This window comes from Misgurnus anguillicaudatus, chromosome 25, assembly GCF_027580225.2.
Source record: "Misgurnus anguillicaudatus chromosome 25, ASM2758022v2, whole genome shotgun sequence".
NCBI lineage: Eukaryota > Metazoa > Chordata > Actinopteri > Cypriniformes > Cobitidae > Misgurnus > Misgurnus anguillicaudatus.
This window is the reverse complement of record NC_073361.2, coordinates 31,382,942-31,394,301: the sequence shown is the minus strand read 5'-3', so window position 1 is coordinate 31,394,301 and position 11,360 is coordinate 31,382,942. Positions and strand designations below refer to the sequence as shown.

General features: G+C 37.3%; 4 protein-coding genes across 7 annotated transcripts in view; 3 read left to right on the top strand and 1 right to left on the bottom strand.

Annotated features, from left to right (window-relative positions):
* Window positions 1–11,360, top strand: part of LOC129425815 (immunoglobulin kappa light chain-like) — a 688,217-nt gene that overhangs the window by 238,172 nt on the left and 438,685 nt on the right. The gene's annotated exons all lie outside the window — the stretch shown is intronic.
* Window positions 420–2,959, top strand: eme2 (essential meiotic structure-specific endonuclease subunit 2). The gene is made up of 8 exons (XM_055181408.2): window positions 420–969; window positions 1,083–1,204; window positions 1,293–1,409; window positions 1,492–1,607; window positions 2,009–2,063; window positions 2,155–2,270; window positions 2,352–2,541; window positions 2,612–2,959. Exons 1-8 carry the CDS (start codon window positions 612–614, stop codon window positions 2,765–2,767), a joined length of 1,230 nt encoding a protein of 409 aa, XP_055037383.2. The 5' UTR covers window positions 420–611; the 3' UTR covers window positions 2,768–2,959.
* On the bottom strand, window positions 3,055–7,733 carry spsb3b (splA/ryanodine receptor domain and SOCS box containing 3b). 3 transcript variants are annotated; one of them, XM_073864290.1, is made up of 8 exons: window positions 7,582–7,652; window positions 7,197–7,267; window positions 6,567–6,673; window positions 5,869–6,055; window positions 5,285–5,472; window positions 5,004–5,106; window positions 4,790–4,915; window positions 3,055–4,648 (listed from the first exon to the last, which is right to left on the bottom strand). In XM_073864290.1, the coding sequence occupies exons 1-8, from the start codon at window positions 7,635–7,637 to the stop codon at window positions 3,918–3,920; spliced, it is 1,569 nt and encodes a 522-aa protein (XP_073720391.1). In that variant the 5' UTR covers window positions 7,638–7,652; the 3' UTR covers window positions 3,055–3,917. The 3 variants fall into 3 exon arrangements, with proteins under 3 accessions (XP_073720391.1, XP_073720393.1, XP_073720392.1); XM_073864292.1 differs by lacking the exon at window positions 7,197–7,267 and having other exon boundaries at window positions 7,582–7,733; XM_073864291.1 differs by lacking the exons at window positions 7,197–7,267; window positions 7,582–7,652 and adding an exon at window positions 6,798–7,178.
* nubp2 (nucleotide binding protein 2 (MinD homolog, E. coli)) lies at window positions 8,681–11,121 on the top strand. Of its 2 annotated transcripts, none has more exons than XM_073864297.1 (7): window positions 8,681–8,813; window positions 9,212–9,330; window positions 9,405–9,608; window positions 9,787–9,936; window positions 10,021–10,131; window positions 10,339–10,408; window positions 10,798–11,121. In XM_073864297.1, the coding sequence occupies exons 1-7, from the start codon at window positions 8,765–8,767 to the stop codon at window positions 10,932–10,934; spliced, it is 840 nt and encodes a 279-aa protein (XP_073720398.1). In that variant the 5' UTR covers window positions 8,681–8,764; the 3' UTR covers window positions 10,935–11,121. The 2 variants fall into 2 exon arrangements, with proteins under 2 accessions (XP_073720398.1, XP_073720397.1); XM_073864296.1 differs by lacking the exon at window positions 8,681–8,813 and adding an exon at window positions 9,014–9,095.

The following is an 11,360-nucleotide window of genomic DNA, read 5'->3' as shown; positions in this document are numbered from 1 at the left end:
TGTAATCTCTAGACAACACATTTTATACACAGTGACAATTTGAATGTTTGAAAATGGACTTAATTTTTTATTAGGTCCAATTAATTAAAAATAAAAAGAGAATAAAAGAATAAAATAAACAGACCTACATTTATTTAATATAAATAAGAAAAAGTATAAACATTAAGGTCTTAAGTTGAAATTAAGTGTATTAAAGTAAGGTTTATTTGTTTATCATAGAGGTTATGTACATTTAAAAAGATGTTTAAATAATAAATGATAAAATAACAAAATTATAATAATTATAAATAATATACATTTTAATAAAATAATAATAAAAATTATTATCTTAATCGAAAATAAAACGATTTTAAACGGCATTTTTTCCAGACTTTTATTAATTTTTGAAACGCAACCCTTAGAATATTGTCCCTTTCACCGCCCCGTACTTATTTACATACAGAGCCTGGCAACGATGTAGCAACCGAGTGACTTTAAACTTTAATCATGAGAATTAAATAACAATATTCAGCTAAACTTCAACATTACAATCATAATGTTAAATGTATATTTAAAATCTAATGTAGTATATATTATAATTATGAGTTATCGTTACATATAAAAGATTTGAAATGTCAGTTTTGAAGAGAGCACACACTTGGGAAATCTCCGATTCAGAGAATGAGAGTGACGTGAAACTCGATCAGAGCGATCAGGACGCGAACTCGATCCATTCAGCCGCGTGCAAGAGATCCGCTGAGCCGACAGATGAAGTCAAGAACCCCGAGAGGAGGAGGAGGAGGACACGAGAGGAGCTGCAGGAGGACCAAGAGAGGAGAAAAGCTAATAGAGAGAAACAGAGAGGAGAAAAGGAGAAGCTTAAAGAACAGAAACTACAGGAACAACAGAAGCGAAAAGAGGCTGCAGAGAAACTAAATCTTTTAAAACCAGAAAACTTCATCAAGAGTCTCACTGTTCGCATACATACAGCTCTCTCTCTCTCTCTCTCTCTCTCTCTCTCTCTCTCTCTCTCTCTCTCTCTCTCTCTCTCTCTCTCTCTCTCTCTCTCTCTCTCTGTCATACAGTGATGTGTGTTTCTTTAGGGTTGTTACAGGATGCTGGTTGTGATATGTTGCTCGAGACTTTAGATGGTTTGGCACTGATGAACCGTATTGAGGATAAAAGTCTTCACAACAGCATCAGATGGACACGAAAGGCCCTTCATGTGAGACTTAAACTCAGACTGTTACCTATTAATCTTATGGAAAACAAAACATGTTTGTGCTTACTTCTGCATATTTGTGTGTACACAGGTGACTGAGCAAGCAGATAAAAATGGAGTTGTTGAAGAAGATCAGGTTCTGATGGTGATCTCCCAGAATGAGTTTAATGACATGGTGACATCACATAAAAAAGTTACAGATCAGATGGTCATTCATTAAACTTGCATATGGATAGTCAGTTTGGTAAATTTTGTTGCCCTACTGTCATTTAATGTTTTTATTTACTCAGGCTCTCAGTGGTGAAGTAAAAGAAGAGGCGGAGTCACTGCTTCAGCATCTCTCTGAATACTTGACTAGAATGTCTGGGAAAGTTGTTACAATTTTAGTGGTCGGTCATCACCAAAGGTATAAAAACTACCTCTAAATAAGTTTAAAGGGGACATTTCATAATACTTTTTTTAAGATGTCAAAGAAATCTTTGGTGTCCCCAGAGTACAAAATACAATGGTTGGATAGTGCAGAGTAAGGGTGGTATTTTCCCCTTTTGACATCACAAGGGGAGGCAAATTTTAATGAAATATTTTTTCACATGTTTGCAGAGAATGATTTACCAAAACTCAATTACTGGGTTGTTCTTTATCACATTTTCTAGTTTAATAGAAGCACTGGGGACCCAATTTTAACACTTAAACATGGAAAAAGCCAGATTTTCATGATATGTCCCCTTTAAAATAAGTCAGTTCAGAATAATTCTGAATAATATTAAGGCAGATAAATGACAGTGAGTGTTTTTGTGTTTGTTAAAGAGGAGGATCCTGGGATGAAGATGATCCTGACCTCTATCATCTGGAGACAGAAGAGGTCAGATTAACTCTCTTGTATTCTCAGTCGAATCTTGTAACTCTTCTCCAGCAGTAATCTGACTTGCATTTCTTACATTTGTGATGTGCAGTTGTTGGTTCACCTCCAACTTTGCTGGAACGTAGCTGTTTACTTTCTGTTTGGCTGGGAAGAAGTGACTGATCATGTGATCGCAGTTACCAAAGCTTTATCCAAGAGACCTTACAAGTCAGTATTGGACCCATAGTTATTTCTTTGAAAATATACTTATACTTTACTTAGTGTTTCTCATTTGTTGTTTGTTATTAGGGTGTTGTGTGGTGATCCCGAGCTGGGGTTCTGTATGGACGGCTCATGGTCAGGAGGTGTGCGGGTGGAGAGAGATGGCCGTGGCCTCGCCCAGGTGTGGACACGTCAGATACAGCAGCTGAAGCGCGTCAGTGTACCCACGGCCAAATCTGTGTCGACCGCCTACCCCTCACCTTCCCTTTTAATGCAGGTAATGACAAAATCTAAGAGATTTTATTATAAAGCTGTTTTAATTCACTCTTATTTTTGTGTGCCAACAGGCCTATGAGGATCTGCCGTCTGAGGAGGAGAGACGCAAACTATTGGCTGATCTCACTGTTGGAGGTGAAGCCAAAGAGAGGCGTGTCGGTCCTGATGTCTCAGGCCGTATATATCGCCTCCTGACGTCCCAGAATCCTCAACTCCTGCTGGATTAAGAAGGAATTTTGGGAGAAATCACTCATTTTGCACTTTATTGCTATCTGACTGCTGACATCTGACTTCAGTCATTTTTACATTGAATGCACTGTTACACGCAAAAGGACTCAAGTGCATTTTATGTTTATATTTGATCAGTATGTGGATAAACTGGATATAAAACCCACAATTGAGCCGCATGATTCAAGATATGAGTGGATGAGATTTTTGCAAAAGTTGAAGACTAAGGGTTAAACTGACACTTTCACAAATTATGATCAGAGCAAATAAGAGTCTACAAAAAACATCCAATCATGTTGTTTGGTTTAATTTTTTGCTTCAGATAAGGAATCGATAAGAAAAAAGTACAAAATGTATTTACTTGTTACTCTTAGACAGTCAGTATATAACAAACAATATAATATCATAATAAACCATAAACACAAGAGACGGAAACTTAACTAATAAAAAAAGAATAAGTAAATACATACCTTAAAATCAATGCAATACACAAACTAAAGGGTTCAAACATCAGATATGTATTTAGAGTAGTAGTGATTTGGTTAAAAATTACGTTATACTGCCACAATAATTGACTGATTGATTGGCTCAGATATTGATCAGTGATGTCATCATTTGAGATTTCAGAAAGTCATACTCAGACCTCAGCAAAGGCAATTTATTTATTAGTCTTGTGCAAATAGATTTTTGTTATATAAAAGTTGAGGTATAACATCATTTTATCCTGTATCTTCATGTCTGAAATCTTTACAATAACATAGAAAATTATTTTACAACATAGAAATTATATTTGAACAGATCTGTGTGGTTTTGAGGTTCCTCATAAATAATCCTCTCAACAAAATATTTCAAACCCAATCAAAGAGCTTCAGAGAATACTGAAAAATACTCCAGTGATGACAAATGTTTGGCATTGATCGACTTTTACTGTTTAAATTCAATATTTTTCCATCTAATTCTCAAACTTTCAGCAAAACAGTGTCACGTGACTAGAAATATTGGCACTGAAAATTATCAAATTTATAAGCAAACTTGTTATAAGAAAAAAATGTTATTTTACATTTTCATATCTGCAAATAACTAAATCCTCTGTGCTTTCATAAGCATTAAGTATGTGAAAGAGTCATGCAATAAAAACAACTTTGTTTCTCATGTCCAGCGACAGCGTTTTCTTTGGCATGTCTCTAAATCTGAGAAGAATTCATCTGAGTCACTATCAGAGGTGGAGTCAGGCACAAAGGAGGTGTGGCCTGGTAAACTGGAGGCGGGGCAAAGATTGCATGACTTGGGGTCATTAACACTGACAATAGGCAGAGAAGAGTCACAGCTAGGACAGACAGCAAGTGTGTGATGATAGGTGGGGTCAGATGGGGAGGTGTGGTCAGAGATGAAGGTGGAGCCACAGTAGAGGGCGTGGTCAGAAGAAGAGGAGGGATTAAGGTAACAGGCAACATCCATTACAGAGACAGAGTCTTGATAAGATTCATCAGGATATACAGAGGCTTCAACGCCAAAGGGAGAATCACAGTGAAGCTCATCTGTACTGTGGAAAATAAAATCACGTTCACTGTTGGAGAGGGTGCGGGACTGCTTTGGGCTTATGTATTGGTCTTCTGTTTGCATAGCTTTGTCTTTCCTGTCTGCACAGCCGAGGTTTAGCACCCATCCTAGTTGGTTAGACAGCAGCAGACCTGGCGGCAACGACAGCACATGCAGAGCGTCTGCGCAGTCGGGCAGAATGTTGCGCAGCTGTGTGCAGCAGAGGTACTGTAAGGTGGTGGGCACTGAGTGCGAGCGGATGAGTTTCATGCTGCTCTTGGCTGCAGTTGAACAAACCATCGGATAAAGATGTTTGTTTTGTAAATTTGTGTCTGCAACACCTGACAGAATTAAGAGAGAGAGTTAAAGGTTAATAACAGATGATAACATGTTTGTTCTCCAGAAAAACAGGCTATAATTCTTGTACTCAAATCATATGTAAAGACTATAAATATGCATCCCATCTTTCCGATTTGTTTTACCAATGCGTCGCCGGTTCTTGTAGAAGCTGAGCGTGCCGTGCCAGGTGTCCAAGTGAACACCGATTATTGAACCCTGACCAAAGCGTGAGGAGAAGTTCACCTTTGACCCCTCATGGTGGAGGTGACCTAAATCAATATGACAGACAATTAGTTAAAATGCACACTTTTTTATAACAATATTGTATTGAATATCTCACTTGACCTCTGACCTTACCTGTGTATGACAGACCCCAGCTGTCTTCATCTGTACCCAACATACTGCAGAAACTGTGTCTGAACTGATCTAGGTTCACTTCTGACGTACCAATACCAACCATCTGTACTCGTAAGACACATAAACACACACAAACAATAAAATATTGATGTCCTTTCTTACAAAGACTTTAATATATTAAATATTTCTAACTAGCATGCAGTTTTTTCTGCAAATATAGATGCCATTATTAACAATACATTTGAAATTGAGTTTATGGTAAATTATTCCAAAAGTATTACCATATCTGTGCCATAAACAGGTGATGTCATTTTGATCTCCCAGAAGTGTTGTCCATCACTGAGCGCTCGTGAGCCCCGGACGGCGGCCGTTCCACAGCTGTACTCCGAATGGAAGCTCACGGTCCGATTAGAGCAACTCAAAGACACACCGGATGATTTACTGTCAGTGTCCCACACCCAATCACATCCTTCAGCACAATAACAAATGTTAGTTTGTAATAAAACATTTCAGTTTTCATTGCATTCAAAGAAATTTTAAAAGCAATAAACAAAAATCCTTGATATTCCATGACTTGGAATTTTTTTCTGACTTTTAATGTCTGGAAAAGACCTTTTAAAATTCCATGATATTCCAGAAATTCCTCGACCCGTAGGAACCATATAACCTAATGATCACTCAGTAAACATGTTTTTGGATGTCTGAACTGGCACAAAGCATAAAGAAGGAATGCATTTATTAATTCTGGCATGTACAGTTCAGGTTTTGTGATTATTTTATTAAGTAAAAGTAAGAAAGTACTAGATGTTTAATGTACTTAAATATTTATTTTAAAACAAAAACTTATATTTATAGTTAAATTTACCTTCTTCTTCCTCTCCACAGGTGCAGCTGAGGGTGTTGGCATTGATCTGAACATCTGAGTTGAGTTCTGTTTGAGCCGGGCACTGACAGAATGACTCGCCAGTCACCGGCACATCCGGTGGCATTTCAGCGGGCACACACACTGTTACTGCCTCGTACCCTCGACAGACCACTGACTCGGAATTCACACAAACACATGACAGATTATACAGTATCCTTTTACACAAACATAATATATTTAAGATTGGTAGTGTTTTTTAGGGCTGCATAACTAATTAAATCGCAACTAATTGTTTGCAGAATAAAAGTTTTTGTTTACATCATATATGTGTGTGTGTTGTGTATAATAATTATGTATGTATCATTTTAAGAAAAAATATATTTATATTTATTATTAATATATAATATAAATGATAAATTAAAAAAATATATATATATACAGATAGACATTTAAATATTTCTCATATTCATAGATGTGTGTGTATTTATATATACATAATAATTATACACAGTACACACACATATGTGATGTAAACAAAAACTTTTATTCTGCAAACGATTAGTTGCGATTAATTGTTATGCAGCCCTAGTTTTTTTATATATATATATTATTCTGTCACTGGGAAATATCCATTCAATCTCTGAACAGATAAAGCATGCACTGGTTAAAATAATAACCTCTTATTCACTTACATTCACCTGTGCTCCAACAACTTGTTTCTCTTCTGGGTTGAGGGTCGTCGTGATGGACGTAGCTTCTGTCTGTGTGCCATTTTCACTAACAACATACTTATTCCAAGACATTCCTGAAATACACAGTCAATCCTGTCAGGATATTATTCCGCTTCACCACAGTACGATTTTCTTATAAGCTTAGGTTATGGGTTTTTTACTTCCTTTAAAAAAACTAACAAATTACACACGCTTTACCATAGACTTGTTTAGCACCGAATGACTGAGCTGTGCTGTCTACGTCTGATTGTCCCATATGCCACGGACGTCTGACCGTCTGATGCTATACAGTTACAATCTTGAGTCACCTGCTCCGATCAATCTGATATTTACACTCTCAGCTTTCAAAACAACCCATGAGAGTGATGAAACATCAGCAGACCAGGATGATAAAGCTAAAATCTCTCTGAGGTCACCCATAAACACACACATCTATAAACACAACAATGTGTTCACGCTCTATCTCTCTGTTTCTTTAGCTCAGAACTGTGTGTATAACTGGATCTCAAGACTTTTGACCTTAATGTGTACAGGACAGAGACAGGTGTTCACTAATTGATGGATAATGTGAATCTAAACTAATCCTGCCCTGATTACCTCCACCACCCCACAGCCGACTGACCCATACTGGACTTCTCTGCTTCACATAGGTCTGTTTCTTGGAAATGCTATGATGCAATAAATAAACAAGATTTGCATTACACCAACATGAACACATCTCCAATCCAAACATCATATTCATTACATATTACAGAAGAACATATCGGAGCCCTATCCAAACAACAACCTCAGTTTGTGAAAATTCTTTTAAGTACCACCAACATGCAAACATAATAAAAATACTACTAATAATAATATTTTGCTAATTATTTTCACCAAATAAACACTGATCAACATTGTTTTCTCACTGTAACAGTCAGAAATCACTACAAGCACAAGCAAATGCTGTCCATCTAATATAACTACAACAGAACAAACATACCTTATTTGATTTAAACCTGAAATGTTGACTCCTGCTGTCTTAAACACACACCCCATAAGAGCTGTAAGTGATATATGACAGGTGTGCATCACTGCTGTGACCTACATCCACACAAAACACAACACAGCGCCCCGCACCGTCATGTAATCAATACGATGGCATGGCTCATGAATATTAAACAGGTAATGTTACGTAGCTTGGTAACCTTCCCCAATGCTACAGACAACTCAGATTTGGGATATTTCCCACCTCGACACCAGAATTAAGTAACGTTAAAAGTATTTCGTAACATAAAAAAAATATTGTTATAAATAATTGAAGAACACTAAAACATTTAAAGTTTTGAGTAACATTTAATGAGCGCCGTTTCAGACATTATTTCCAGGTTGAGGTGGGAAATATCCCGCATCCAAGTTGTCTGGAAGGCAGCAAAAACCCATGTTTCAAATTTATATTAATGACCCAAAGCGTCAATGTCCATTTTGTCTAGCGCCCACGTATCTGCCTGTCGGCTACTAGTTCAACATACCGTGGTTAATATTCACGAGACATCACCATGGTAGGATTTGTACGATTACAGCGTCTGTCTGTCATACTGATTAAATGGATGCCCATTTCCACCATTTAAGAAAAAATATGCTCTAGTAAATCATAATTATGAGGAAAAAATGTTGTAATTACGACTTTATTATGAACTATAAAAATTAATTTCATATTATCAATTATGCAATAAAAGTCATAATTATGAGATTAAAAAGTCGAAATTATGATAATTATCTTATAATTTATCGGAGCATGATTTTTTTCTTATGTGGCGGAAATGGGCTTCCATATCAGACCGCGCTGCCTCCCCGTCAACGACACTTTAACAATTTACATGCCCACATTACACGATCATATAACCTAAAAATATATTTCATATATAATTTTATTTTATTGTTTATGTAAAATGGACTGTAACATGTATGACTTGTAATGAACATTACTGTAAATGTGCCAGAGGCTGTTTTTACATTTGTACACTCTGGAATAAACAAAATTAAATAATGAGTATACGGTATTTAAATGTGCTCTATATTTGTTTTAACATCAGCAAATATCCATTTACTAAATTGTAACGCGAGATTTGCGCTCTTGTGTCTGATTGGATACGTTGATCCTTGGGCGGGATCTACGCGTCATCATGACGTTCAACTTTGCGGAAGTTAAACACACCAACATGGACAGCAGTGGTGAGTGCGATGCGCTCTTCTTTCGTTAAAAGTTTAGATGCAATGTCATTGAAATCGTTTCGGCAAAGTCTTTAATTAAAGTAATTATAAAACTCAACAGCGTAAACAGCAACAACAACTTCAGTATATCATAAACATTGTGAACACTGAATAAAAGTATAATTGTAATATGGCAATGTTTTGGATATGTACATTGGTTCTAATTTTTAACGACCATGGTGATAATTTACATAAATATGAGATACCCTGAAATACGGTATAGCCCGCCCCTAGTACTTTTAGGTAAGGACAGTAACGTGAAAGGGTACAATAAACACGCAATTAAAGACGTATTTAACTACGAGTATTGAATGACAACAATGCTGAATGTTTCATGAGCTTCTGTGTTTGTCTGTTAGAGCGAGGAAACCTGGATCAGGTGAAGCACGTGGTTCTGGTTTTATCTGGTAAGGGTGGAGTGGGTAAAAGCACCATTACTACTGAATTGGCCCTGGCACTCAAACATGCAGGCCAGAAGGTAAACTCTCTCCATATTCCTATTCTCTCATGGTGTCCTCTACATATTAATGAGTGTGTGTGTGTGTGTTTTAGGTGGGTATCCTGGACGTGGATCTGTGTGGACCCAGTATTCCACGGATGCTGAATGTTGGGAAGCCGGAGGTACATCAGTGTGACGCGGGGTGGGTGCCCGTATATGCAGACCCACAGCAGCAGCTCGCACTCATGTCCATTGGCTTCCTGCTGGAGGATCCTGATGAGGCCGTGGTGTGGAGGGGACCCAAAAAGACAGCTCTGCCCTTTACCATTTAACCCCTCACCTAAATATAGGTTTAAACACAGTATTGCTCATACTGCATAAAGATCTTAAAAAGTTACCTGTAATATAGCTTGTGCTTAGTTTAACGACCTGGCTTTAAGATTAAAGAAATAAACTACTACTGTTACAACAATATCTCTCGTTCTTTCAGCTCTGATTGGTCAGTTTGTGAGTGATGTAGCGTGGGGTGAATTGGATGTGCTGTTGGTGGACACGCCCCCGGGAACATCTGACGAACACTTGGCTGTGCTCGAAAACCTGCGCAAACACCGAATGGACGGAGCCGTGCTGGTCACAACACCACAGGTGAACACACACTCGCTGTTTCTGTCATACCTGTACTGTAGATCTGCTAAATGACAAGTTAACACGCATGAAATGTTGTGTCAGGCAGTCTCAACAGGTGACGTGAGGCGTGAGATCACCTTCTGTAAGAAGACCGCTGTGAAGATTCTAGGCATTGTGGAGAACATGAGTGGCTTTGTGTGTCCACATTGCTCTGTGAGTTTAATACAAACAAACCTTTAGCTGCTCTTAAAGCAATGAAGCCTCTGTGTTATCAATACTGTCATGTAAATTAAATCAATACATTTTTTTTGTAAATATTTGTATAGGAAATATTGCAAAGCTCACCATAAAGCTACATTATTAAGTTAATATTAAATATACTACAAATATTAAACTCTAATATTAATCTTGTGTTTTTAGGAGTGCAGTAACATCTTTTCCAAAGGTGGAGGCGAGGAACTGGCCAAACTCACAGGATCTGTGTTTCTAGGTAATATGATGATTGGTTAAAGCATCAACTTGTGTTATTCCACTGTTCACCACCAGATGGTGAGAAACCCAACTGATTATCAGTTTAACTGGTGTCAAGGACCCCCAGAATGTTGTTAGGGGTCCCCAGAAAAATTTAAAGCAGGTTTCATTGCATTTTGGGGTCATTGAATTTGAAAACCACTGGTCTAACTGGGTGAATATTATAAACACTGTCAAGAAGAGAAGAAAATATTTTTTTTCATTACAATTTCACATTTTACTATTATGATATAATTTATGCATATGAGATTCACACGTCTGGTGTTTTATTTAAATGAGCCCAGGATTTATTCTTGCGTATCTGCAGACTTGCCTAAATGACGATGCTTAAAGTGTGTGTTTGTGTAGGCTCGGTACCGCTGGACCCATTACTGACAGCGAGTTTAGAGGAGGGGCGGGACTTCCTGCAGGCGTTTCCAGAGAGCAGCGCATACACGGCCATCAGTAATATAGCAGAGACCCTCTTGAGGACCCTAAAGTCTTGAGACACTACTGACAGCACATCATACATACAGCTCAATTATTTGTTTTCATTTTTAAATGGAAAGTTCTTCAGTAGAGCAGAGATCTGCTCAAGTGTAGTCATTTCATTTTTGTATTATCAATAACATTTTATTAATAATACAGTGTGTTATATTGATGCAAGTTTCAAATAAAAATATTTAACTTAAATGATGAACAATGTTTGTCTTGTATCCCTGCTGAGTTTTAATGTAGTCCCAGTTAAAGGCCAATATTAGGCACAACAACATCTTTCGGTCACGCCTGTATTTACACTTTTGTATTTACAATGTAGCACAACCTTGATTGCTTTGATGGGTTTTTTATGTTGCAAGTTATTATATCAGATATTGTAACATTACTGGTGTTTGACTTATCAGTATCCAAAACTAAACTATTTTAGTTAAATA

What these genes read in the sequence shown, in the direction of transcription:
- eme2 (XM_055181408.2), top strand. Translation starts at nt 612, where the DNA reads ATGTCAGTTTTGAAGAGAGCACACACTTGGGAAATCTCCGATTCAGAG. An exon ending in AAAAAGTTACAGATCAGATG is followed by an intron (nt 1,410 to 1,491) that starts GTCATTCATTAA and finishes TTATTTACTCAG; the next exon opens with GCTCTCAGTGGTGAAGTAAA. An exon ending in ATCATCTGGAGACAGAAGAG is followed by an intron (nt 2,064 to 2,154) that starts GTCAGATTAACT and finishes TGTGATGTGCAG; the next exon opens with TTGTTGGTTCACCTCCAACT.
- spsb3b (XM_073864290.1), bottom strand. Translation starts at nt 7,637, where the DNA reads ATGGGGTGTGTGTTTAAGACAGCAGGAGTCAACATTTCAGGTTTAAAT. An exon ending in CTGTGGAGAGGAAGAAGAAG is followed by an intron (nt 5,473 to 5,868) that starts GTAAATTTAACT and finishes ATTGTGCTGAAG; the next exon opens with GATGTGATTGGGTGTGGGAC. An exon ending in CAAGAACCGGCGACGCATTG is followed by an intron (nt 4,649 to 4,789) that starts GTAAAACAAATC and finishes TAATTCTGTCAG; the next exon opens with GTGTTGCAGACACAAATTTA.
- nubp2 (XM_073864296.1), top strand. Translation starts at nt 9,029, where the DNA reads ATGGTGATAATTTACATAAATATGAGATACCCTGAAATACGGTATAGC. An exon ending in TCAAACATGCAGGCCAGAAG is followed by an intron (nt 9,331 to 9,404) that starts GTAAACTCTCTC and finishes TGTGTGTTTTAG; the next exon opens with GTGGGTATCCTGGACGTGGA. An exon ending in CACAGGATCTGTGTTTCTAG is followed by an intron (nt 10,409 to 10,797) that starts GTAATATGATGA and finishes GTGTTTGTGTAG; the next exon opens with GCTCGGTACCGCTGGACCCA.